Genomic DNA, 27311 nt, shown 5'->3' with positions numbered 1-27311 from the left:
CGCCCCCATTCCCCCCTGGCCCCCTGCCCCCGGGGCCTCGAGGGGGAAGAGGCAGCGGTCCGGGACGGAGCCGGGGTGACCAGACTCAAGAGCCCCCCTCGACACCCCCCATCGCCCGCGCTGCCCGTCTGGGAGCGCGGAGTTCGGAGCGACCCGGAGCGCTGCGGATACAAAGGCGCCGGGCCGAGCCGGGCTCCCGGCGAGCCCACCCGGCAGTTCGCAGCGGCGGGTGAGTGCCGGGCCGCGGGGGCGCGGGCAAAGTTTGCAAAAAAAAAAAAGAAAGAAAGAAAAAAAAGAAAGAAAGAAACGAGAAAGGAGGGCAATCATGCAAGGGGCCATGGGGTGCCCGGCTCTGGAGCGAGCGGGGTGGCTTATGGGGAAAGGGGGGGCTCGAGGCAACCCCCTTCCGGTCTGCTTCCCCTCTGCACGGCAGAGTACCCCCCCAACTTTGGGAGGGGAAGGGGCGCGTGGGGAGGGGGCGGAGCCGGGGCCTGGAGAGCCGGGGACTTTCCTGGGCCCGGGGCCCGGGCGGGGACCTTGATGATCCCAGGGGGAGCCGGTTGAAGCCGGAGACTGGGAGCGTGTGCTGGAGGTGGGGGGAGAGGCGGTGGAAGGATCGGAGTCCGGAGGTATTGGAAGCCAAGGGTGTTTTGGGATGCATACACACCTCAGGCGTGTGGGGAGGGCCAGGGACAGGTATGCGTCTAGTGTGTAAAAGTGGCGTCTGGGGAGCGGGCTGGGGAGAGTGGAGAGGGTGTGTTGTGTGTACAGCCCGAGGATGGGGCTGGAGGCCGTTGGACTGTATGGGGGGCCCGGGGACAGGCGCCGGCATCCCTCTCTCCCCACTCAGAATTACCCATTTGGGGGACTGTAGGGTCTGCGTTAGTGAGTTTTAAAGGGCTGGTAGGGGATCAGTGTGCATGATTCTTTGTTTTGGTGTGTGTGCTCCCCTTGACGTGCTGCATGTTCCTGCAGGTGGGCCCCTGGGTTTGGATGTATAGGTGTTTTTCTGCGTTTGAGTGTGTGTGCACCCAGGGAGCGGCTGACCGTGCATCTGCTGTGGGTTTGGATGTGTTTACGTGTATACTCTGGGGAAGGGTGTGAGTCTGCCTGTACTGGGAGAGGGATTAATGGGAAAGAGGTGCGTAGGTACCAAGGAAGGTGGGTGTGTAAGAGCAGAATGGGGCATATGTGGATAGGTGTGTGTGTACCTGTGCACTGGGAAGGGATGTGAGTGAATCTGTGTTCTCTTGTGTGTAACCTGTGTTGATGGGTATCAGTGTGTGCCTACCTTAGCTGGTGCCTGTGTTTCTGAGTGTGTGTTGGGGATACCTCTTGTCTCTGCAGGCAGGTTTTTCTGGCAGAACGCCCAAAGGGATGACTGTCAGGGATTCTAAGACTTCTTGGATGGCCCTGCCTGGGTTCAAGGGCAGTGCCTTGTGTATTTGAGACCTATGGGTGGGAGGGTTGTTTTAACAAGGGCCTGTTTTGGGAGATAGGTTTTTCTGTAAGAGAGTGTGTGTTGTGGGGAATAGGAACCATAGGTTCTGGTTGTAGTCCTAGAGGAGTTTGGGGGACTGGAGGAGTCAGGGAGAAGAATGAGAAGAACCTCCATCCCACCATCATGGACTCGTTCTGGTTCTTGGAGACTCTCCATGCTCGTTCTCCCAGCCTTGGTTCAACTCCCTTGGGCCACAGTTCTCTTGGAAAGCCTTAGAGTTTGCTGCTTCAGAGCCTTGTAGGACCTGCCCTGCCTCGAGGTTGCCAGCGTTCCCAAGGACATTGGGGATTTTGGAGTGGGATAGAGGCAAGAGGAGGAAGCACACCCGGAGGGGTCAGACCTGGGAGAGAACGGCTTGGGTTCCCCACCTATGGGGTTGGGAAGGTGGCAAGGAGGTGTTTCTTCAGGAGTTTCTGCAAGGGCGTCCATGTGGTTTATCGCATATCTTTGGTGAAGAGCATGATTGGGATGGAGCTATGGGATTGGGGCCAGGCTGAGCTTTCCAGAGGGCCAATGTCCCTGTGTCGGGGAAGAGGCAGGCACCCTTCATGGGTTACACTCATCATCATTGTAGTGTGGTGGGAAGTTGCCACTGTCTGAGAAGTAGATGTCCCTCTTCCCAGAGAAGCTGCAGCTACCTCCTTTCCCGTTTCTCTCTCATCCTTCTTCCTTTGGAGTGAAGGGCGGGGGCCGGCCATCTCCTTTTTTAGGTCACTAGTCTTGTTCCCCCATCGCAGACTTTCAGCTGTTTTCCTCTTCCTGACAGAGGCTGGGTTGGGCTACCCAGGTTAAGAGCTGAGGCTGAGATTGCACCTGCCCGTTGGGGTCCTTGGGCAAGTGGACTTGGAATGTTAGAGTCTCTCATGGGCATGTGGCATTGGGATGTCCTCTCTTTAGTCCTCAGGGCTACCTACCCTACCCAAGGCCTGGAGATAAGAGGAGTGGGCTTAGAAAATGTTGGGACCAGGAATGGGACAGAGTAAGATTTTATTTTAATGCATGATTCCCCCAAGCCCAACACCTGTCTGATAATTAGGGCTCCCGGGGCTAGCAAGGCATTTGCATCTAAGATGGTGTGCCCTGGCTTTCTGGGGTATCTTGTTTGTTCTGTACGATATATTATACTGGTGGGGGCTGTCTTCCAAGGAGGAGGAATTGTGGTCGGACAATAGGAAGTGCCGCTTCTGAAAGTACTTCCAGATTGGGAGCCGGTGGCCACATTGTCCTTCCTCACCCATTGTCTTGCTCCTGACTTCTGTTTCCTCTAGTTCTTCTGGGGCTGCCCTGTCGGGTGTGTCTCTTTCTGATTCTTCCAGGTCTGAGGAAGCATCCCCCCTTCTCTGGCCCTGGAGCTGGACAGTCTTATCTGCTCATCTGGATTCCAAGGGATCCTGCCAGTTAGTGGGGAGGGAACTTGGCTAATAGAAGCTTTGGGGTGAGAGGAAGCTATCTGGGCCTCTGGGCTTAGGGACTCCACTTTTCTCCTTTGCTTATTCTTCCCTCTGTAGCTCCCCACACTCTGAGGCCAAAGGGAGGAGTCGACAGAGTTGGCTAGAGTTAGTACTTAGTAGCAGTGTGACCTTGGGCAAGTTATTAAACCCCATTCCTCAGCTCTTAGGTGTCTTAAGACCCCATCCTCCAAGTCCAGACTGCATTCTTCTTCAAGGAATCCCTGGTCCCCAGCAGCCGCTTCCCTGGTTTCAGTTTGCTCTTAAATTCTGGTTTTGCCACTTCTTAATTCTGTAGCCTCAGACAGAACAGATAACTTTTTGAAGCCTCACCTGTAAGATGGAGTTAATAATAGGCCCTACCTCGTAGGTGTACAAGGATTACATGAAATAACACAGAGAGAGCACATTGCACGGTGCCTGGCTCACAGGAAGCCCTCCGTAGACATCAGCTGGAATGGCTGGTGGATGATCCTTGCGAGGGAGAGTGGTCTGGGAGTGGGATAGGAGAACTGGGTTTTGGTTCTGCTCTTCTCCTGGCTGGTCACACTCGACACCACCTCCTCTCTGCAGGCACGGGGTAAAGCACGGAGGATGGAGGGCGGATGAACCAGGCATTCATGGGATGGACGTGCAGAAACATGTCGATTTGCTGCCGCCCAGTGAGTGCAGCGTGGAGGTGTGCTGAGGAGGCCACTGGAGCAGAGAGGAGGATGGCTTGGCCCCGGCGTGGGGTGTCAGGGACGGATCCTGGAGAAGATGTGCCCTTAGCTGGATTTTTAAAAAAATTAAGGTGAAATTCACACCATGTAAAATAAGCTGTTTCAAAGTGAACAGTGGCATTTAGTACACTTGCAGCATTTAGTAAACCATCATCTCTGTCTAGTTCCAAAACATCTTCACTATCCTGAGAGGAAACCTGGATCCGTGATGCAGTGGCTCTCCGTTTCTCCTAACCCAGCCCTGACAACCCGCAAGCTGCATTCTGTCCCTATGGATTTACCTAGTCTGGATATTCAGAGATGGGATCATGCAAGGCGTGCCCTTTTGTATCTGGCTTCCCTCACTTAGCATCATGTTTTCAAGGCTAATGCACATCGGAGCACGTAGCATGTATCAGTACTTCATTCTCTTTCATGGCTGAATGACAGTCCCTTGTGTGGAGAGACCTCAGCTGGTTAAAGGTTGAGTTAGGCCGATGTGTGGGGGCGGGGGAGGGTGGCAAGAAGGAGCACGAGGTGTTTGGTATCACCAGATCCTGAAGCATGAAGAGGCGATTTGCCCTCAGTTTTTTGCCCGTAAAACCAAGTTAATCATCCTTTTCCTTCCTTGTCCCGTAGGGCTGGTGGGGGTGATAGTGTTAGGGGAGAGGAGAGGCTGGGATATTCTTGCCTCTTCTCAGGATCTGGGCTGGAGATGGGACTTTTCAAATCTTGCTTTCTCCCACTTCTTTCCGGGCAACTGCCTCCTATATGCATCCACCCCCTCCCTGTGAGTAGCTATTCCTTATTGACTTGGCATCAATTTCCTTTTTCTCTGGTGACCTGAGATTTCTCCTACCCTGTACAGGTGGGTAGTCCTGTGCATAATGAGATTTTGGCAGCAGAGGTGAAGGGAAGGCCTGAGAGTAAATCCTACTCACACTCCGCCCCGCAGCAGCCCTCCCTTCTTGATCCCATCTCTTGGTGATGTGATTTGGGCAGCCCTGGTCACCTACTCTTTTGTGATCTGGGTAGAACTGTGCTGGGTCAGGGAGAATCTCTCCTCCCTTGCCTGTACACGGCCAGGTGCAGAGTGGGAGGCAGAGGCCCTGTATGGCAGGGCCCTTTGGAAATGAGGTGTTGTGTGCTTGTCTGATGCCCCTGGCAGAATTGGTAATTACAGACATACAGACATGACAGCTGGGAACTGGTTAGGGAGAAGCAAGCTCAGAATCGGCAGAGCTGAGGATATCCTGGTAATCAGGGTGGGGCAGTGAGAGGGGGAGTGGGAAGAAGCTGAGGGCTGGGTGGGGTGGGAGGCTTGGGACCCCTTCTCCTGATAGGCCACACACAACCAGGCCTAATGGAGAGTGGGAGCCCAGGCCAGCCTCACTGTCTGTGAGCAAGGAGGGAGGGAGGAGAGAGAGAGGGGATCCAGGAGCCCCTGAAGAAAGAAGGTTTGGGCTGCTCCATCAGGCAGTGGCTGGATGTGGTCTAAGGAGGGGCCAACCATGCACCTAAACGTGATTCCATCTTATTTTGGGATCTGTCTTCTTAGAAAGAGGCTATGGGAGCAGGAAGTAGAGGGGACTGGTTTTGCACCCCCCAAAGGAGAAAGAGGGAGGAACTAACATTAACTGAGCACCTGCTGTGTGCAGATTCTGTGATATTCTGTTTGCGGTATTTTGTTGAAAACTCTTAACCTTCCGAAGTCAGCATTATTATCCCCATTTATAGATAAGAAAACCAAAGTTTAGAGAAGGTGAGTGACTCCCCTAAGATTCCATAGCTCATGAAAGGCTGTGCTGGGTCCATCTGGCTTCACTGTGCTTCCTTTTCCAAAGTGTTCTCTTCACCTTTCCCTACTCTTCAGTAGGGAAAGTTAGGTCTGATTGCTGATTATTGCCTTTGACCTTTAACTTGAATAATTCCCCTGACCTCTGAAAAGCTGGTGTGAGTCCAAATGTCGCCTGAGGAGTAGAGAAGTCTAACCCCGAGGATGGGAGTCAGATGAAGTCTCATGGAAGAACCTAGTCTCATCTCCAGGAGCACCTTGTTGTCCCTGGAAGGGGCCACCATCCGAGCAGAAGCCTCTCCTGGGACTGGCCTCTTCCTCCCCACTCGAGTCCCTATTTTGGATGAGGGCTGTGAGGAGGGCATGATTGTAGCTCTGGCCACCAGGGCCCATGGGGTCTCGTTTGCGATTGGGAGGATCCTGGTCCTCATGGTCTGCTGGGTTTTCCAGCAGCCTCCTAACAATGTACTGCAGACCCATGTTCTCACCAGAGCATGCCTGGCCAGAAAGAGAGAGTATGTTTGTGTGTGGGTCTGGAGAGGGGGCTCTGGCTTTTTAGGGTAAATGGGGGTTAGACAGGAACAGGTGTTGAGTCTGAGGTGTGAATGCAGTAACTTCAAAAATGGCTGTGTGTGAACAAAAGCGTGTGCTCTGTCACCTGCTTTACTCAGGAATGGAAGTATAAGGGATGGGGGAGTTGAGAAAAGAGTGACAATTTCAGGTGGGAGCTTTTCCGGATGATGGAGGCCGGGTGGTCCTGGAGCCTTTCAGCTGGTTCAGTTTTCCCAGATAGGAACCATCTGCTTTGCCAGATCCAGTCCCTGGGCTGAAGCGAGAGGACGTTTGCAGGATGGGGAAACCCAAGCCTGCCGTTCTCATCTCAGCCATGCTGTGTCTCACACCCCAAGGCCCACTCCACTGCTTTCCCATACAACCCAGCCTTCCTGACGTGGCCCCATATGTTCCTCCCCCACGCTCCTTCCCACAGCTCGGCTCTCTGGGTCCACAGCAAGCCTGAGGTTGTCTAACTTTCCCTTCCCAAGTAGCTGCTTTCTACTTCCTCATGCCTCAAGGCAGGGGCTGGGGGAGCAGGCTTTGAAGGTCTTTGGGGGTCAGGCATTTGGGGCCTACCTAGGACAGCAGGCTGTGGAGAGTGGGAGGCCGTTTCTGGGGTGCTCAGGAAGTTGGCTCATGGGTCAGTATCGTTCACCCACTTCCTGTCCACCTTCTCCCTGTCCCCGAAGACACCTCGAGGTGTCTGTTTTCCTTCTTGGTTCTTCCACGGCTCACCTGGTGGGCAGGTGGGGTGGGTCGTCCACTCTGATGAGGACGGAAGCAGCTCAGAGCCCAGTGGGTGGGAACTGTGGGGCCTGCCCCTCAGTGAAAATTAAGTGGCACATCCAGGCGTCTAGAGACCCCAGTTACCTTCCTACCAGCTTAGTGTCCCATCTCCCCACCGGCCCCACCTAGGACAGATGCCAAAGGAGTTACTCACCCCTTCTCCTGCACCCCTCCCCACAGTGTTCTTTTCAAGACTGGGAATGGTTGTGGGGGAGGCCAGGGAATGGGGTGCTGGGGGCGTGCGTGCTTGTGTGTCCTGAGAGCTGGGAGGGGGGCGGGGGTGCCAGAGAGACAACCAAGCAGGTCTAAACAGAACCTGCCTAGCCAGGGTGGTGGAGCTGGGTGGGGCAGGCAGGAGCCATTCCAGGTTGCAGAGGGGCAGCTGAGTGTGGGTGTATGTGCCTGTGTTGGCATTTCAGTGTGTCTGTGGATTTGGAGGTACCCAGACTCACCCCCTGCCTTAGATGGAGGGGAATTAGGGAAGCAGGTGGAGAAGGGCTTGACCTTGGCTCCCCAGCTCTTTTTCAATGAAAACACAAGCTCAGGTATCCTGGCCAGGAGCCCAGCCCAGAGGCCTCTCTCCACGTGCTTGCTCCTTGTACTGGGGTCTGGGGGGAAGCAGCAGCTTTGGAGACAGGAAGCCTGGGTGACCAAGCCCGGCTCCTCCTCTGCTACTCAGCCTGTGAGGAGAAGGGTCCCGCCTCCACCCTGGGGCTCTGAGGATGGTGAGCTCATGTCTGGGGCTGTCCTGGGAGAGTGCCTGGTTAACAGGGCAGGGTGAGGCACCAGGTGCCAGCTCCCAGGCTTCGGTCCGCTCCTTCCCACCCCTCAGCCTGCCAAGATCCAGCTGTCCTCTTGGGCTTCCTGGATGGCACTATCACCTAAGGACACGGGACCTTTAGATATAGGCCTTGAGGGCAGAGAAATGTGGGCGGGGCAAAGTCTCCACCTCACTTTTAGTGGAGGACTGGAGCTGGTCTTTCTGTGGCAGGGAAATCCCAGCGGGCCTCTTGGATGGGTGGCTTGCCTGTGGCTGAGGCTGGGTGGAAGTGAAGGAGGGTGGGCGCAGAAATCGCCCCTTGGGTGGTAGGGGGTCTTGGCTGTCTTGGTTTAGCTCCCTCTAGTTCCTTTGTCATGGGTGAGAAGACAGGGTAGGGCAGGAGTCAGCAACTTCTCTTCTCTCTGGCCTTCTCACAGTCATGGCCATTCTAAGAACTGGTGTCCTGAGGAGGCTCGAGGATGAACTAGGTCTCGCTCCAAGGGGAGCACACCTCAAAGCCACAGTGTCAGGAAGAGGTTTTTCAGAATAAGGGGAAGCCAGAAATGGGTCGCTATTGCAGTAGTGACTGTGGGTTGTATACCTTCTCTCTCTGGCCCCACATTTTTATCTGTGAAGTTTGGGGTTGTGGCTCTAAGCTCCTTTCAGCTTATTGCTGGAACCTGCTGAGGAGTGGGTGGGTCAGTCCACTGTCACCTCCTGATGGGAAAGGGAAGAGGGCAGGGGAATGATATGGGCCTAGTCAGAGTCTCAGGCACCTCCCTCTCCTCTGTGGAAGCCATGTCAGGTGTCTGCATGTTTCTTTCTTTTTGAGTTGGGGTCTTACTCTGTCACCCAGGCTGGACTGTAGTGGCATGATCATGGCTCATCGCAGCCTCCACCTCCTGGGCTCCGGTGATCCTCCTGCCTCAGCCTCCCAAGTAGCGGGACTACAGGTGTGTGCCACCGCTCCTGGCTAATTTTTTGACTTTTTGTAGAGACAAGGGATCTCGTTATGTTGTCCAGACTGGTCTTGAACTCCTGGGCTTAAGCAGTCCTCCTGCCTCGGCCTTCCAAAGTATTGGGATTACAGACGTGAGCCACCACATCCCGCCTTGGTGTCTGCGTTTTCACCCCACACCAAACATCTCCAGCCCCCCACCAGTGCCTGACAGGGCTGCCTGGATTGAGCATGTCTGGGACACTCAGGGAGCAGCGTGACGACAAGGAAGACCATGCAAGGCTCTGAAATGGGACAGCCATGTCTCTGAGTCTCTCTGAGCTCTGACTCATACTGGTCTTATGGCTTGGTGAGGTGCTCCGATTCTGGACAGACATCTAGCTCTTGGATGCTGGGCAGGGAGACTGGCCCCTGGGCTTGGTTCTTGCCTCCCACGCCCTATCCCCCACCCCCTAAAGGTAGGCATCCTGCACTTTGAGTGGAACTTACAGCAATGTCCTTGGACCTTGGGGCTGTGGTGGTGAACATTAGGGAGCTGTGTGGCTGAGGGTGCCCACATGTACAACCTTGCCCAAGGGCTGTCGTGGAGAAGGGGTGCCGGGCATATGAAATAAGGCTCAGGAGGGATCTGAAAAGGTGATCACGCCCATTTCCCTGCATCCAGGCAGAGCCACCTTCCCGAGTCGCCCACAGGGAGAGGAAGATGGTCCTATCAGAGATCCGCTCTTGCCAGGGGAGAGCTTCAGCTTCTTGTCCTCTGTCCCATCCTCTTCCCCTCTCTGGCTGGTTGTCCTTTATAAAATATAACCGATGGCTGACCTGGCACTTCCGCCCCTGTCCTCGGTAGAGATGAGGGACAAAAGATGCCCTTCCATAGGTGCGCGTTTGTGTCTGTCCCTGTCAAACCTTTTCTTCCTTGGCTGAGGCACCCTGGCTCCTGCAGCACTTTCTCCCAGCCCTGGCCTCATCTCTGTTTTGCCTCTTCTCCCTGCCCCAAACCTAATGTAGCAGGGACTGGGCTGCAGGGTGGGCCAGGGCTAGAGCAGTGGTGGGAGGTCGTGGCCGGTGGTCATCGACCCTCTGCACGCGCTATGCATGGGGGTGCCTGTGCCTGTGCTCAGCGCCTTGTGCACTTGAGCTGCCTCCTCTGAGTGGGGAAATGGGGAAGGGTGGGCCCTTTCTTGTCTGTGTTTTGACCATGACACTCCCCCCTCAAACACACACACATACACTCCAGGGCCTTGCTCCCTCTGCCTGTTGCCAGGTTCTGAGTGTATTTTTTCCAGAGGCCTCCAATTGTTTGCTGGAGAAACCCGATCCCAGAGCTCAGACAAAAGCGGGGGCCGCCACAGGAGAAACCCCATTCTCTCCCCCTCTGTCCCTATCCCCCCCACCTCCATAACCTTCCTCGCTTTGGATGCTGGGTATGGGTTCCAGGACCTGGCTGCCATCACCTAGGCAACAGGGGGCTTTGGTTGCCATGGTGATCAATGTGGGAGAAGCTGGGCAGCCGGGACAAAAGCCCCTACATCCCCCCCAGTCCCCCCTTCTATCCCCTTGGGATGATACTGAGACACATTCCATTAATTTTATTTCTGAAAGGCCTTTGGAAGGGAGAAGGGTCTCCTTTTTGTGACGGGCTCTCCCTTCCCTCCGTCTCTCCTCTCTGGCCTCCTTTTAACCCCAGATAATCCATGGTTGGTTTGAACAGGGGACTGAGTGTGTGTGTTTGTGTCTTGGGGAGCCAGGAGGGAGGCTGGGGGGGCAAGGTGAAAAGCTGTAGGACACTGTTTTTTAAAGCCTTCCCCTACCCCCATGGCTCCCTGCCCTGCACCGAGTCCAGACTTCCCTCCGTGTCTGTCTCCTCTCCTCATTCCTCTGACATCTCCACTTGTTGATCGCATCCAGTGATCCCCTCCCCCACACTCTTCCCTGGGAACGCCGCCCACCCGGGAGACCCTCCAAGCCCCTGATTAAATATGGGCGACTTCTGCCTTGCTTCGCTCCCTCTCATCCCTCCCCCCAGCCCTCCCAACGCTTGGATCAGTTCCCTGGGGTACCCAAAGGGGCAGCAGGCAGAAGGCTCAGAAGTTGGGTTCATCTTTGGCCCCTGTGTTTGGTAGGGGAGAGAGGGGCAGGTTTTGGCGCTTTGGGAGCACCCTGATTTTGGTTGGCAGGGTAGGGAGCAGGGTTTGTGTGGGTCTTAGTATACTAAGTAGCTGGGGGATCTGGGCAGAGCTACTCAGAACAAAGCATTGGGAGGGAGCTGATACCCTTGTCTGGTCTGAAATTTATCTGTAGGGGAAACACAATAGCATCAGCTTACCTCCTGAGTGCGTTTAAAGTGGTGATTTTGGCTGGTGTGTGTGTGTGTGTGTGTGTGTGTGTGTGTGTGTGTGAGACTTTATTTAGTCGTACAAACAGCAGGATTTATTTATACCACCTCTTTCCCTAGTCTCACAGGAAGTGTCTGGGGATTGGAGTATGAGTGACCCTGGAGCTAGAGCTTATTAATTGCTTAACTAATGACTAGCTGAGCAGTTTGTAAAAGCACTTCTCTCACCCCCATGATCCTTACAGCAACCTTGTGAAGTAGTTATCATTTTCTTCCCTATTTTACCAATGAGCCTACCAGGCTACAAGCATAGAGATGTTAAGTAACTTGCCCATGGTCATGCAGCCAGTCAGTGGGAGAGCTAGGTTTTGAACCCAAAGCTTTTCTTTTTTTTTTTTTTTTTTTTGAGTTGGAGTCTCACTCCATCAGCCAGGCTGGAGTGCAGTGGCACACTCACAGCCACCCCAGGATCGACTTGCTGGGCTCCGGCGATCCTTCCCCCTTAGCCTTCCAAGTAGCTGGAACTACAGTTGTGCACTATCACCCCTGGCTAATTTTTGATTTATTGTAGAGATGAAGTCTCGCCAATTTGCCCGGGCTGGTCTCGAACCCACGGGCTCAGGCAATCCTCTCGCCTCGGCCTCCCAAAGTGCTGGGATTACCAGCTGAGCCATCGAGCCCGGCCTGAACCCAGATCTTTAAGTGCACATCCCATGTTCTTTTTGCTTGTGGCTCTGGCAGACGTGGATATTCAGGGTGAGGATGAGGAGATGGAAAGCCTGGGTTCTGGAGTCTGTGTCTAGACTCTAGTTCATGCCAATGCTTTTTCCCTTTACTTTTCTACTCCCCTCAGTCTGTGACCCACTTTCTGTCTTTGAGCTGCCTGGCAAAATTCAGTTTTTAAGAGCAGATTAGAAAGAATAGGCTGGAACCACATCAAGAGAGATGCAGGTGCGTCCTCCCAGCTAAATGGAGGAGTAAACCAGCAGAATGGGTTCTTGGGAGAGGGGGCAGAGTAGCCCAATGTGTAACTTGTGGACAAGGGGACAAACATGAGCCTTTTTTGTGGCAAAGGTTTCCTTTGAAAGGTTTAGAGTTGGCTTAAGGTATTAGATCTCTGTCCCCCTCAGTGTATCCCTATCACACTTTTGCTTTGACATGGGGATATCACTAGCCCACGCATTGCCTCGGTCACTCTGTTAGGAGGATAAATGCATGGAATTCACATCAGTTTCATCTCCCTACAGCTACTGTAGTTTCCCCGAGAGCCAGAGAGGCATACGGTTGTGTACAATGTAGTTAATGACAGATAGCATAGCATGTAGGATGGTGGTCATATGATGATAATATCATATTATCCCATACTTGTACATATATAATATACAGATAGATTATATGCACAAACTGTACTTTTACTAGGTTTAGGTATACAAATACTTACCGTTGTGTTACAGTTGTCTGCAGTCTTACAGTAACGTGCTACACAGGTTTTAGCCCAGGAGCAATAGGCTACAACATGCAGCCTGGGTGTGTAGGGGCTATGCCATCTATGATGTCTGCACAACGACAAAATCGCCTGACACGTTTCTCCGAATGTATCTGGTTGTTAAGCCATGTGTGACTGTGTTCATTTACTAGGTCAGTATCAGTTACTTGCCCTGTGCCCATGGGAGAGAGATGGACACGCTTATGTATCTTATCATATCGCGCACTCTCAAGTCGCTGACAGTTTAGAGTTGTTGGAGAAAAGCTAGCTATATGAAGCAAATCCATTGTAGTTCTTAACCTAACCCACCTCTCAGCAGCGTTTGGCCTAGTTGACTTAATTCCCACCTGGAAACACTCTTACGCTCCTGGCTGCCTCGAGACTCCCCTCTTCCGGCCCTCTTGCTCCTCTGGCCTTCTCAGCCCTTCTGCCTGCTCCTTTCGTCTGACAAGTGCACACACTGGAGTTCTCGGGATCCTCTGTACAGCCCTCTACCTAGGTGATCCCATTCATCCTCATGGCTTTGCACACCCAGTTTAGACTCTTTCCTCAGTCCAACCCCTCTGACACCTGGCTGCCCAGCATCTCACGGCCATGAACTCAGTGTGCTGGACACTGAACTCGTCCTCTCCAAGCTAGCTTCCTATCTTCCCCACCCTCCTAATCACCTAATCACCCCACCCCCTACCACCTGCTCCCTTTCTCAGGTTGGAGATTCTCGGTGTTCCCCTCCCCTCATTAGGACCTGTTGATCTGACCACCCATATGAGTCTCCGACATGACTGTTCTCACCCTTCTGAGGTTCTGCCTCTAGCCAAGCCTGCACTGCTGTAGCAGCCTCCTCACCGATCTCCCTGTTTGTACTTTTTCCTCTTTTGAGTCAATGTCTGCATAGCTAAAATCCTTTGAAGGCTTCCTGTGGCCTTAGGATAAGGCCCCAGCACTTCGCCTGGCCCCTGGCTGTCTCTGCAGCCCCAGCTTCCATCACCCCTCCCTTCCTCAGCTTTGGCTCCACTGGCCTTTGAGTAGGGGAATGGGGAAGGGTTGGCCCTTCCTGGTCTGTGTTTTGGCCATGACACCCCCTCCCCCACAGACGCACACACATACATTCCAGGGTCTTGCTCCCTCTGTCTGTTGCCAGGTTCTGAGTGTATTTTTTCTGGTTCTCTCAATGCACTGAGCTCTCTCCTGCCCTTGGGCTTCCCACGTGCAATTCCTCTGCATTTCCCTCTATGCTTTTCCTGGTTAACTCCTGCTCCTCCTTCAGGCCTCTGCGTAGGTGTCATTTTCTCAGAGGCTTTCCAGAACTACTCAGTTAAAGTAGCCTTTGCTCCCATAGTTTCTTGTTCTCTTCCTTCTATTATGCCTAAAGCTGGTCATTTATGTTTCTCTGCTTGCTCGTTTACTGTGATCTTCCCTGCTATGAACTCAGGGCCTGTTACACCCTTTACACCTGGCAGAGTATAAAGTTCATGGAAGATGCTTAAACAAGATATGTCGAATCCGTGAGTGAAGATAGGGAGTGCTCGGTGCGTGGTGAGGACTATTCATGGAGTCTGGATCAGAGGGGAAGGGAATACTGGGTGCTAGAGTAGGCAGGGGCTGCTGTGAGGGGTGGGGGCTAGCTCTGAAGAATGAGCAGGATTTGGGTGGGACTTGGAGAAGGGGGAGAAGGAGAGGCCATTCTCTGCAGAAGTTGAAGTGTGTTGAAGACGCTGCCCTTCAGCCCCTCCGTGGCCCAATGAGCTCGTGTCTATTTCAGGCCTGTAGGCTTCTGGAGAAGATGGGTTTCTCTTTACCTTCTCCTCCCACCACCCGCCATGCTGTCAGTGGTTTCCACCCCTCACCCCCATCCCCTAGTTTGCATGTGTGGGAGTGTGCACGTGTGCTTATACACACACACACACACACACACACACACACACACACACACACACACACACAGCTTCAAGGAGAGCCCCAACCCGACCTGGCCAGTGACTGTGGGTGTGTTTGCAGTAAATGCTGAGGAGAGGGTGCCAAGAGAAGCAGCCACAGGCAGCCCTGGTGGGCACACTCAGACATGAGTGAGGGAGGAGGCATGGGGGAGGGGGTGGGAGAGGCTTCTGGGGGAGCCAGGTGGAGCATCTGGACAGAAGCCAGCTGCTTTCTCCTCTCTGAGGTCTCCATTGGTTCATTTGCTGGCTTGGCCAGAGCCTGCCACTTCTGAGCCTCAGTTTTCCTGGCTGAGGACAGGTAGGAACTGCCCTAATTCTTCTTTGTAGGGTGTTCTGGGTTGGGTCATTCAGAAGGGGCCTTCCTGCCCTGGAAACTTTTGCTGGCCTCCCTTCCCCCATGCCTGGGTCCATGGCACGGTCTGCGGGGACTCTTTCTAGGAGGCAGGGCAGGAGCAGTTGGGCCCATTGGACAGAGCCAGAACCTGACTGGAAACAGTCTTGGGCAGTGCAAGGTTCATCTGAGCTCCTGTGGCTGCCGTTTGGGGATGATCCTCTCTGCCCTGACCCCAGGGAGCTTCAGCCTCCTCACACCCGCTGCTTCTTCTTGTCAGAAGCGTCGCTTGATTTTCTCTGAGACAAGCCCACTCGTCCAGCAAAATAGAGTCCCTCAGGGTGACGGTTGACTTCCTGAAGGTGCCTCTTGGCCTGAAGAAGCCGGTGCTGAAGGAGGTGGCTGTGGGGCCCCCCAAAAGGCCCCAGCCTGCGGCCCTGGAGCGCTATAAGGCGCGGCGTTCAGACGCCATGGACACCGAGTCCCAGTACTCAGGCTATTCCTACAAGTCGGGCCACTCCCGCAGCTCCCGAAAACACAGGTGGGTGTGCATGTGGGGTAACGGAGATGGTGGAGGGAGGGGCAATTGAGAGGCGGGCACATGCAGGGGTTGTGGGTGGGTGGCTACTGAGAAGATCCTGGTCCTGATAAAAGGACTTGACTGTTCCTCTGGCTTCCTGCTGCAGGGACCGCCGGGACCGACATCGCTCTAAGAGCCGAGATGGGAGCCGTGGGGACAAGTCAGTGACAATCCAGGCTCCAGGGGAGCCCCTGCTGGACAATGAGTCCACGCGAGGGGATGAGAGGGTGAGCATCGGGGGGGATGAAGTGGCCCGGGCCAGGTGTTTTCAGATTGTACCTTGAAGGAGCTGGAGGCTCCATCAGAGATGGGGAAGGCCTGGATGCCTAGCCTCTCCGGACAGAGGCCAGATCAGAGAGGGTTCCTTGTGTTATGCTTCCCTTGGAGTAGAGGGCCTTGTTTCGGTAGAATTCAGGGAATCTCAGTATGATCTCTCTGGAAGCAGCAACCTCTCCAGAGAGGTCAGGGGTGACCTGGGCTGTGTAATGGGGATCGCCCGGTACCTCCTGAGTCGATGCCAGCTAGTCAGGCTGGTTGTGAGTCTGGAGTAGGACGGTAGTGGCAGTGGGTGGGGCCCGGGGGGTGTGTGGGCAAACCCGGGTTTCCCTTGAGCCTTATGGTGTGGGCATTCCTATGCCCTCTGGTGTCAGCTTGTGGAATGACATCACCTAGGTCTTAAGAAAAGGGAGGTTTGGGAAGAGGTTGAGACGGGGAGGGAGAAGAGGGGCTGAGGGATGGAGTGGGCCCTGGGACAGAGTTCTTCTCCAGGACAGGGGTGAGCATATACTCCTGTTCTAACCTCTGGAGCCCACTGTGCTCACCTGGTAAGGCCTGGAACGGGCCGAAGCGGGATTTGCATTGACACTGAGATAGCTCAGGTCTCTTGTTCTTTCTTCTTGGGAACATCTTAGCAAGTTGGAGATTCCCAGCTCTGTTTTCCTCAGAAGAAAGTCTCTGTGGCTGACACTGGGAACTCCTGGGGCTTGGGAGCAGATCAACATCTGAGGGGGATGTTCTTCTCCTTGGGAGCTGAGCTGAGTCCTTGAAGTAACCGGAGGCTCAGCTCATATGTTGCTGGGGAAGAGTTCCCAAGTCCTTGACCTTTGGAGAGGGTAGACAGTATGTCTGGGGGTCAGAGGGTGAGGAGTAGACCCAATTTCTTGAGTCGAAAGTGGCCAGTGTGTCCACTTTCTGTCTTCAAGTCATACTCTTGTCCCATCCTTTGGAGAGGAGATGCCTCAGCCGCCCAAACCCTGGCCCTGCCAGGCTGTCTTCACACTTCTCACCTCCGGTGTGTCAGTCCTGTAGCCTGACCCCCTTGCGTGTAAGGATATGACTCTGTTCCCAGGCTGTCCCAGGAGTGGAGGGTGTGGGCACTGAAGGCCACTGGTGGTCTTGGGACTCATCTGTGGGATGGCCTCCAGCCACTGCAGAGAGACAGTGTGAGCAGACTACACTCAGGAGGGCCCCTGGGAGCCTGGGCCTGCCCACCTCCCCGTGCCTCCAGGGAAAGGCAGCCCTGGTGCTGTGGGCATTCAGATAGCCCAGCAGAACTGGCCTTGCAGGCCAGAGACCCTGCTCTGGTCACCCCTCCCCCTCTGGGGTCATCCTCTCCATGCCCTTTTATCAGGCCACCCCCTGACTCAGAAACCATCTGCTGTCGGCCTCACCTTCCTGGTTGCACCTCCCTCTGCTCCTGCACACGGATCCTCTGCCCTCCTAGTCCTCCGTGTGCCTCTGTTTCATGCCATTCCCGCTCTGAGCACTCCTCCTCTAGCTTCTGCTGAAGTTGTGAAATGGGCCGGGCTTGGTGGCTCAGCCTTACTGTAATCCCAGCACTTTGGGAGGCCGAGGCGAGTGGATTGCCTGAGCCCGCGGGTTCGAGACCAACCCAGGCAACTTGGCGAGACCTTGTCTCTACAATAGATGAAAAATTAGCTGGGTGTGGTAGTGCACGCCTGCAGTTCTGGCTACCTGGAAGGTTGAGATGGAAGGATCACCAGAGCCCAGCAGGTCGACGCTGGGGTGGCCGTGAGAGCGTGCCAGCTTGGGCGACAGAGTGAGACTCCAACTCAAAAGAAAAGAAAAGAAAGGAAATCATGGAATGGTGGAGGGAGCTTAGGGCCATGCAGCTATGACTTCAGTGTTTGAGTGATTGTTAAATGCGGTTCCTGGCTCTGTAAATATGTGATGGGCCCAAGGTTCCGCTTTTCTGACAAGCTCCTAGGTGCTGCACATGGCCCATACCATGCAGAAGTACCTGCAGGTCCACAGATCACATGTGGGGTACCAGCCCCTAGAGGTCATTCTGTTCAGTGATTCTCAGGCTGGATGACTACTGGAATCACCTGGGGAGCTTTTTTAAGGAAAGCTGACAAGCAGATCCAACTTGTCAGCCTTGGTATTATTTTGCAACCTCTCGAGAGGTGGTTCTAATGTGCGCACCTGAGGCTGGGAACCAACAATTCAGCCCAGCTTCCTCCTGTCCCCCACCCCGGGGTCGGCTCAGGACTTGCCATTCCCTGGAGGCTGCCAGCTTTGCCTGGCACGTCTGCCTTCAGGTTCCAGTCCTACCTCAGTGAGGTGGCTCCTGTTCATCTCATGCCATCCGCTCTGAGAGTCACCGAGGCAGAAGCTGTTTTTCCTCTCTGGCTGACCCCTGGACAGCTCCTTCAGGGCCGGGCCTCAGGCCCGGCTGTCCGAAGGGGCCAGACCCGGACACACAGCGGCGCTCAGGAAGTCCATAGATGATTGCGTATTTGATCCCCCTCTTTCCTTCTGCCTTCTCCCTTCTTGCCCTCCTCCTCACCCCCGTTCCCCCTCACCGTGTGGCCCTTCCTGCCTGTAGGATGACAACTGGGGGGAAACGACCACGGTAGTGACGGGCACCTCAGAGCACAGCATCTCCCACGATGACCTCACGCGCATCGCCAAGGACATGGAGGACAGCGTCCCGCTGGACTGCTCCCGCCACCTGGGCGTGGCGGCGGGGGCCACCCTGGCTCTGCTCTCGTTCCTCACGCCGCTGGCCTTCCTGCTGCTGCCCCCGCTGCTGTGGCGGGAGGAGCTGGAGCCGTGCGGGACGGCCTGCGAGGGCCTCTTCATCTCGGTGGCCTTCAAGTTGCTCATCCTGCTGCTGGGCAGCTGGGCGCTGTTCTTCCGCCGGCCCAAGGCGTCGCTGCCGCGCGTCTTCGTGCTGCGCGCGCTGCTCATGGTGCTGGTCTTCCTGCTGGTGGTCTCCTACTGGCTCTTCTACGGCGTGCGCATCCTGGACGCCCGCGAGCGCAGCTACCAGGGCGTGGTGCAGTTCGCCGTGTCGCTGGTGGACGCCCTCCTCTTCGTGCACTACCTGGCGGTGGTCCTGCTGGAGCTGCGCCAGCTCCAGCCGCAGTTCACGCTCAAGGTCGTGCGCTCCACCGACGGGGCCAGCCGCTTTTACAACGTGGGCCACCTCAGGTGCGGGCGTGGGGGACGGCTGCAGGGGAAGGGTTGGGCGGGAGGGGGCATGGGGGGCGGCTGGGGGCTGCGAGGGTGGGAGGGTGTGATGGCGGGGCTGGAGGTGACCGGCTGGGAGGGCTGTGTGGGAAGGAGTTGAGTGCTTTGCACATGGTAGGTTTTCAACGTTTGCTGCTTAACGGGAGGGTCGTGTGCACCCCGTGGGGAAAGATGGGATGGGAGTTATGAGTTGGGATGAACAGGCAATTAGAGATGGGAAATATTAGAGGGGGAAGGACCAGAGGGGAGAAAGGTGGGGCTTCCAGAACAGGGAGGGCTTTGGGGATCCCTTTTCTAGCCCTTTCCTGAGGGAATGGGAAGGGGGGAGTCACTGAAATGAACTGGCTGGAGGAGGGACCCAAGGACGAAGAGTTGAGAGTCCTCAGCTCCTAATAAATAGGGTGCCCTTGCCCCCAAGGCCACACAGAATATCAGTGGCATGTCCTGGGTCCTTTAGAGAATCTTGGGGAGTGCTGGAGGAGGATGAGGTGACCCTTGGCTGGGGACCCAGGCCCAATGCCCTTTCTCCCCTGGGCTTCAGCACAGCAGGGAAGGACTAGCATGCCCAGCCCTGGAAAGGCTTGGGAGCCTGGTAAGTAGACCTCGGGCCCTGAGCCAGGCTTCTTGGAAGCAGCTTGTCCCTGTCCTGTGTCCTCTCCTGCCCTGCCAACCTGCCCTGATGTGTCCCTTCCCCCACACTCCTTGTCTGTCCCTTTTCCCTCCCCCTCCTGCCGTCTCCCCCACAGCATCCAGCGCGTGGCAGTATGGATCCTGGAGAAGTATTACCACGACTTCCCTGTCTACAACCCTGCCCTCCTCAACCTGCCCAAGTCCGTCCTGGCCAAGAAAGTGTCTGGCTTCAAGGTGTATTCCCTCGGAGAGGGTGAGCAGCCCTGCTCCTCCGCCCCTCCTGGCCTCTTCCCAAGCTGGACTCAGAATTACCTGTTCTCTCTCTCTCACCCCTCTTCCCTTTCTTTTCCCTTTCCCTGGCCCATGTCCCAGCCCCCTCTGTTCTGTCATTTCCCTTGACTCCAGGTGGCTGGTCCTAGATGCTGATTCCTCTTGCTGTCCCTTTTTGCTATGGTGTGTCCCTGATCTGGTTCCTCTGTGTCTGCTCATCAGCCCTGGCCTGAGCCCTTTGGCTCTCTGAGCTGCAGAACCTCCTGAATGGGGGAGGACCGTGTGCAAGACTCCTGCCCTTCCAGTCCCTTCCTTGCTGCTTTCTTGTGGCCTCTCCCAGAGGCGGCCAGGAGGGTTGGGAATGAGAGGTGTCGCTGGGTGGCGGGAACAACTTCTTTTGGACATGTCATGCTGCGGTCTCCAGAGCTCCTGGAGTGGGAAGACAAGCCATGCTCCAATGTGACCCTTCTCTCTGTCCTGTTCCTGTGCAGAAAACAGCACCAACAACTCCACCGGCCAATCTCGGGCTGTGATCGCGGCGGCAGCCCGGAGGCGCGACAACAGCCACAATGAGTATTACTACGAAGAGGCTGAACACGAACGGAGGGTGCGCAAGAGGAGGGCCAGGTGGGTCCCGGGGGTGAGCTGAGGAGGGGAAGACCAAGGGACTTCTGTGACTGCTGGGAATATAGAACAGTGATGACATGGGTGGGGTGTGTGCTTTCGTTTCCATTGCTGCCCTAACAGATGATCATAAATTCAGCAGCTGTGGAATGACACAAATTATTGTCTTCCAGTTCTTTTTTGAGTTGGAGTCTCACTCTGTTGCCCAGACTGGAGTGCAGTGGCCGCTCCCAGCCACCGCAACCTTGATCTGCTGGGCTCCGGCGATCCTTATGCCTCAGCCTTCCAAGTAGCTGGAACTAGGTGCGTGCTACCACGCCTGGCTAATTTTTGATTTATTGTAGAGATGAGGTCTCGCCAAGTTGCCCAGGCGGGTCTCAAACCCGCGGGCTCAGGCAATCCACTCACCTCAGCCTCCCAAAGGCACGGGATTACAGGCTGAGCCACCGAGCCCGGCTGTCTTCCAGTTCTTGGGTCAGGTGCAGGCTGGCTGGGTGCGGTGCTCTGGCCTCATAGGCTGAAATCAAGACAACTCTCATCTGAGCGTGGGCTTCTCTTGCAAGCTCACTGTTATTGGCGGAATTCAATTCTTTGTCACGTGGCCCTTTACAACATGGCAGTTCGCTTTTCCCAGCAGGAATAGGTCTCTGTCTCTGACTTCTACAGCCAGCTGGAGAAAACTCTGCTTTTAAAGAGCTTATGTGGTTAGATCAGACCAGACAGGATAATCTCCTTTTAAGGTCACTTTCTTGGCATGTTAATTATATTTGCAAAATGTGTCAGGTTGTTGAATAATGAGGGGATGGGAATCTGGTAGAAGTGGAGAGGGGCATCTTTGAATTCTGCCTACCACAATGGGTAGGGACCCAGTAAAGGGATGTGAGCGTCACCCTCAGCAGCAGGGACTAAGGCTAGACCAGACCTCTTGCCAGAAGATCTTTAAGGCTTGCTCAGCAGATGGTGCCTTTTTTTTGCCTGCAAAAAATGAGGGTCTAGTTACCCATTTTGGTGCGTTTTTTTTTTTTTGAACTGGGGTCTTACTCTGTCACCAGGCTGGAGTGTGGTGGCACCATCATGGCTCACCACAGCCTCAATCTCATGGGCTCAAGTGTTCCTTTCGACTCAGCCTTCTAAATAGCTGGGACTACAGGTGTGTACCACCATGCCCAGCTAATTTTTTGACTTATTTTGTAGAGCCAGGGTCTACTATGTTGCCCAGGCTGGTCTTGAACACCTGGGCTCAAGCAGTCCTCCTGCCTTGGCCTCCCAAAGTGCTGGGATTACAGACGTGAGCCATTACGCCCGGACCCATACTGGTAAATTCTTTTTTTTGTTGTTTTTTGAGTCAGAGTCTCTGTCACCCAGGCTGGAGGGCAATGGCATACTCCTGGCCTCCACAGCCTCGACCTGCTGGGCTCAGGCAATCCTTCCGCCTCAGCCTTTCAAGTAGCTGGAACTACAGGCATGTGCCACCATGCCTGGCTAATTTTTTGATTTATTGTAGAGATGAGGTCTCGCCAAGTTGCCCAGGCTGGTCTCGAACCCGTGGGTTCAGGCAATCCTCTCACCTTGGCCTCCCAAAGTACTGGGATTCTAGGCATGAGCCACCATGCCCAGCCAGTAAATTCTTAAATGCTGTCCTCACTCTTCCCTTTTCCCTGTTCACATGATTCTGTGAACTTAAGTCATGCCTAAAGAATCTTTTTTGGTGCCTACTGCTGCCAGGTCCCACCTTGGTCTATCAGGATTTCCCCAGGGAGGAGCAGAGTGCCTGAGGCTTGACCATGCACCTACCCTCTGCCCCTCCTCCCGCACTATCTGCAGGCTTCTAGGGCAGGAGGTAGCTCTTACTCTGTTCTTACATGAGGTTAGTGTCTCTGTGGTAGAACAGAGATCACCAATCCCATTTCTGTGGCATTCCAGCCTATCTCAGAAATGACCCTCATAGGAAGGAAACCAGTGATGTCCCCTGCTCCTTTACCTTCTGCCCTGACCAGGATCTTTGTATCTTCTCTGCTGCCACCACCATTGTTGGCACATAGGGGGCTCTTTCCTTCCCTGATGACCTTTCAACACGTCTTTCAAAAGGAACTTTTTCAAAAGGAACTTTACTGAGTAACATGGGGGAAGAAAGAGAATAAGCAGAGAAACTGTAGACATACACAGATCCACACATACTTAGCCCAGAGACCCGTCCTACACTGACTGACGTCCCCAGGCTCTTGGGTGTCCACGTACTGGGCCACAGGCCTTACTTCCTTTCTCTGTCCTGTCACCTCAGGCTGGTCCTGCTCTTGGGCCAGGTGGGTTTTATTTTGGCTTTTGGTCTTCAAGTGCAGAGAATTGCATTAATCACCCTTTTCAGCTCTTGACATGTTGTCATTATAGGATGGGGAAACCCAAAGAAACCTGGAATTTATTTATAAAAAACTATGAATTTATTCTTGCATGTTTTACCTCCAGTCATCTTCAAAGTACTCTCCGTTTGATGCAACACACCTATCAAGATGCTTTTCCCACTGTTCAAAATCGTTTTGGAACTTGCCAGTTTTGATGCCTTTTAGTGCTTCTGCCGTTTTTTATTTCATTTCTTCTACATTGGTGAAATGTTTCCCTTTGAGCATTATTTTCATCCAGGAAACAAAAAAGAAGTTGTTTTGTGCGAGATTGAGTAAATAGGGAGCGTGAGGCACAGGGGTCATGTTGTTTTTGGTCAAAAACTGCTGAAGCCGGGCTCGGTCGCTCAGCCTGTAATCCTGCACTTTGGGAGACTGAGGTGAGTGGATTGCCTGAGCCCATGGGTTTGAGACCCGCCTGGGCAACTTGGCAAGACCTCATCTCTATGATAAGTCAAAAATTAGCCAGGTGTGGTAGCATGCGGCTGTAGTTCCAGCTACTTGGAAGGCTGAGGCGGAAGGATCGCCAGAGCCCACCAGGTCGAGGCTGCAGTGGCCAGGAGCGGCCACGGCACTCCAATCTGGATGACAGAGTGAGACTCCAACTCAAAAAAAAAAAAAATTTAAAAACAAACAAACAAACAAAACGCTGCTGAACACTCAGTGCAATGTGGGCAGGTGTGCTCCTCAATCAGCCATCATGAAATAGGCAGACGTGTTGAAAGAATCTCCAAAAAATTTTCACCTAAGCTGAGCACAGCCTCTCACAACAACACCAGCTGGTGCACTGATGCCAATGGATTCCTAGAACACTCACCTGGAGGGGAAGCCTGTACTACAAGGGGCCCACCCTCCAAAAGATGATTCTGGTGTTTTTTGGGTCCCCACCTCATGGGGTTCTTCATGATTCTTTATTTTCCCTTTTCTGTCTTCACTCCACCCCCACATTTTAGGCACCCAGTTCAGTGTGTCGGGTTTCCTTAAAACTCTTATGTATCCTTGCACAGATTTAGTGTTGATGTGTGTGTCTGTGTGCTTTTGATGTAAACTGACTTATTTTTCCTGCATCCTCCTTAACCTTGTGCTTTTGAGACTCAGCCACATTGTCTGTGTATCCAGTTTGTTACATCTTTTCACTGCATAGCAGTCCTTAGACTACTCCCAGCATTCTAGCCTGCTTTTTATAGTCATCTTTCTGCCTTTTAAAACATTTTGGTGGGCACACAGTGTCTTTAACTTTTTTTTTTAACTTTTATTCTTTTGAGTCTGAGTCTCACTTTGTCACTGAGGCTGGAGTGCAGTGGCACAATCATGGCTCACCACAGCCTCGATATCCTGGGCTCAAGTGATCCTTCTGCTTCCTGAGTAGCTGGGACTACAGGCGCTCGCCACCATGCCTGGCTAATTTTTGTGTGTGTGTGTAGAAATAGAGTCTTGCTATGTTGCCCAGGCTGTTCTTGATCTCCTGGGCTCAAGCAATCCTTCCTTCTTGGCCTCTCAAAGTCCTGGGATTACAGGTGTGAGCCACCCTGCCCAGTTTAGTGTCTTATTAACATTTTAATTTGCATCTTTCTAATTGCTAGCTGGTTACTGCTTTGTATATTTTTTAGCCTTTTAGGCCTCTTGTGAATTTTCTGTTCCTCGCCTTCACCCATATTTCTATAGAGTTCTTGCTTTTTCTTCTTGATAAAAATCGTAGTGTATTCTTTGCATGTTCTCAATGTTATTCTTTGTTGGTTTCTGGATGTAGCATACATTTTCCTCCCCTCCCATCAGATGTCAGTTAACGTTGCCCATGCTCTCATGGTCAAATAGAAGTCTGTCATTTTGCTGTAACCACATCTATTAATTTTTGAGCTGATGTGGTATGATTTGGGGTCTTACTTGAGAAGGCTTTTCCTAGGGTTGGTTGGAATGCCTGGTATTTCCTTCAGTACAGTTCCTCGTCTGCCTCTCTGAATTTTACACTGGATTTGTCTTCTTTGAGTCCCTGGGCTGGGCTTACTGAGCACTACGGCTGTTTCCTGGTCCTAGGGGCGGGGGGGGGGGGGCGGTGGATGCCCTACCGCTCCTAGGTTTGTATTGCTTTGGAGAGCACAGAGGCCTGACCTCACTCAAGCTGCTGGAGGCTTGGACCTGGGAGTGGGGATGGGATGGGGTGGGGAGGAGAGCGGTGGGCATCTGGGCCAGACCCCTCCTGTCTCCTAGGCTCGTGGTGGCAGTGGAGGAGGCCTTCACTCACATTAAGCGGCTGCAGGAAGAAGAGCAGAAGAACCCCAGGGAGGTGATGGACCCCCGGGAGGCGGCCCAGGCCATCTTCGCATCTATGGCCCGTGCCATGCAGAAGTACCTCCGGACCACCAAGCAGCAGCCTTACCATACCATGGAGAGCATCCTGCAGCATCTGGAATTCTGCATCACCCACGACATGACACCCAAGGTGGGCCGGCCCTGCTCCCAGGATCATTCCACTCTCCTACCTCCATCTTTCCATAGGCTCTCACTTCGTCTTTACTCTTCACCTCGTCTCTCTCATCTCCTAATCTCTTCTTTCACCCCTACCCATCCACCCTGTCTGCATGGGTGAAGTGCTTAGGTGCGTGGGGAGAAGGGGACTTTGGGACCACTTGGAGGATGGCTGAGACCTGTTTCTTGCCTCTAAGGGCTCTGGGATTTCCAGATCCACAGTCCCACCTTCAATCCCTTCACCTCCACTAGATGGCTTTTGCTCTGTGCTCATTTGGGGCCACTGCCCTCCCCTCCCCTCCATGGTCAGCTCCTAGACTTGCTTTCCCGGGGCCGCCCTTGGTGAGTGGGTAACTACTGGTGTTGCGCTTTAACCTAACACTGCTGGCTCCTTCCTGGTGCAGACCTGCTCAGCATAGTCATTCCAGCCGTGTGGGAAGGCAGGAAGAATGCGAGAGGGCATGTCCGGATCCTAACCCGGTGCAGGGAGAAGAACAGAAGATGGGGAGGAGATGGACAGGGTCAAGGGAGCTGAGTTTAGTTCTGACTGATGGGCTGCAGCCCCTTGATGGGCTCCAGCTTTTTCATTTATTTTGATTTTTTACTTATTTTTTGCGCCAGGCTCTCACTCTGCCACTCAGACTAGAGTGCAGTGGCACGATCATGGCTCACCACAGCATTGAACTCCCAAGCTGAAGTAATCCTCCTTCCTCAGCCACCTGAGTTGCTTGGACTACAGGTGCTCACTACCACTCCTGGCTATTTTTTTCTATTTGAAATTTTTATTTTTGATTTTTATAGAGACAAGGACACGTTGTTGCCCAGGCTGGTCTTGAACTCCTGGGCTCGATCAGTCTGCTTTCTCATTTAAAAAAAGGAAGCCTTGAAGCAGGTTATCCCAGGCCCCTTCCCTCTCTAACATTCGAAGGTTGGTATGCATGGAGTGAGCTCAGGGACCTCTTGGTTGTCTTTGGAAGCTGAGCCCCAGGGGATGAAGGACAGTGGGTGGCTGAGAGCGGGTCCCACACAGCCCTTTGTCCCTCCTCAGGCCTTCCTGGAGCGGTACCTGGCAGCTGGACCCACCATCCAGTACCACAAGGAACGCTGGCTGGCCAAGCAGTGGACACTGGTGAGCGAGGAGCCAGTGACCAACGGGCTCAAGGATGGCATCGTTTTTCTCCTAAAACGCCAGGACTTCAGCCTGGTGGTCAGCACCAAGAAGGTCCCATTCTTCAAACTCTCAGAGGAATTTGTGGATCCCAAGTCACACAAGTTTGTCATGAGGCTGCAGTCTGAGACCTCCGTGTGACTGTGCAACAGCAGGGGGAGTGAGACACTCTGGGGGCTTCTGGGGGGCGGTGGGGGCTTGGTCCTCAGGCCCAGCTACATTCCTGCCACCCTTCCTCCTCTTGCTCTTGGTTTTTTTACTTGAATTGACTCGCCCCCACCCACTCCCCAGCTTCCTTAGATTACCCCATGTGAACCTGGAGAGACCGTCCTGCTGTCCACAGTACCCGGGAAATCCCCTCCCCCAGGCCCTGCAGGAACCAGTGCCTCTCTCCTTTCCCCTGACCTTTCCCTAGATGATGACGGTCTCTTCTGAAAGGGCACAGGGCCCTGCTGATTGTACCATCCCCTCTGGAGCCCACTCACAGACCCAAGTTCTTGTAGCATTTCTCCCCAGTGGCCCTGAGGGGGTTTCTTTGGGGGGCACAGATAGGACCCCAGAGAGCCACAGTGCCAAACTCCTCCTGTCCCTCACCAGACTTGTGGCAAGGACATTCTTGCCACACAGCTCGAGTTAGAACTCTCCCTCCAGGGTCATAGCTTCCAGCTGGTAGAGCCTCCCTCCTTCATCCGCACATATTTAGAGCAAAGAAAGATGCCATCCTTCTCCCAGGAACCTCCACCTTCTGTTTCTGATGTGTGTTGCCACGCAGCCGTAGGCATGTGGAGGTGGAAAGCCTACGTGTCCACTTTCCTGGGGCTTGGGGGAAGGCACCTGCCTTCCAGAGTGTCTTCCCTAGGCATCCGCTGAGGGGAAGGGCAGAAGAGATCCCTGAGGTTTTGGAGAGCCCCATCACTGATCCCTGCCCTCTGACCTGACCTCCCCTTCATCCCCGCCCTTTTCAGTGAAGGATGGCATGCAGACTCCTGTATAGACTTTGCGGCTTGCAGACCCTGGCCCAGCCCCTGTGGTCTTGGACAAACGTTTTTCTTTCTGTTACCAGCCACTCCCTGTCCTGCTGTCTTTTCT

The 27311-nt window shown here is 54.0% G+C and overlaps 1 protein-coding gene across 1 annotated transcript; it reads left to right on the top strand.

Moving 5' to 3' along the window:
• Window positions 1–26598, top strand: VANGL2 (VANGL planar cell polarity protein 2). The gene is made up of 8 exons (XM_008058707.2): window positions 1–229; window positions 14874–15134; window positions 15280–15400; window positions 18022–18629; window positions 19415–19551; window positions 20060–20195; window positions 24797–25028; window positions 26103–26598. Exons 2-8 carry the CDS (start codon window positions 15064–15066, stop codon window positions 26361–26363), a joined length of 1566 nt encoding a protein of 521 aa, XP_008056898.1. The 5' UTR covers window positions 1–229; window positions 14874–15063; the 3' UTR covers window positions 26364–26598.
• Window positions 26599–27311: the final 713 nt, after the last annotated feature.

The sequence above is a fragment of the Carlito syrichta genome, unplaced genomic scaffold, assembly GCF_000164805.1.
Source record: "Carlito syrichta isolate Samal-C Ts95f unplaced genomic scaffold, Tarsius_syrichta-2.0.1 Scaffold303604, whole genome shotgun sequence".
NCBI lineage: Eukaryota > Metazoa > Chordata > Mammalia > Primates > Tarsiidae > Carlito > Carlito syrichta.
The sequence above is the reverse complement of the archived record's forward strand: the minus strand, read 5'-3'. Positions and strand labels throughout refer to the sequence as shown.

Bases quoted from the DNA above. Each gene is read 5' to 3' on its own strand.
- VANGL2 (XM_008058707.2), top strand. From the start codon at position 15,064: ATGGACACCGAGTCCCAGTACTCAGGCTATTCCTACAAGTCGGGCCAC. The intron at 15,135-15,279 runs GTGGGTGTGCAT...TTCCTGCTGCAG, and splicing joins CGCAGCTCCCGAAAACACAG to GGACCGCCGGGACCGACATC. The intron at 18,630-19,414 runs GTGCGGGCGTGG...TCTCCCCCACAG, and splicing joins TACAACGTGGGCCACCTCAG to CATCCAGCGCGTGGCAGTAT.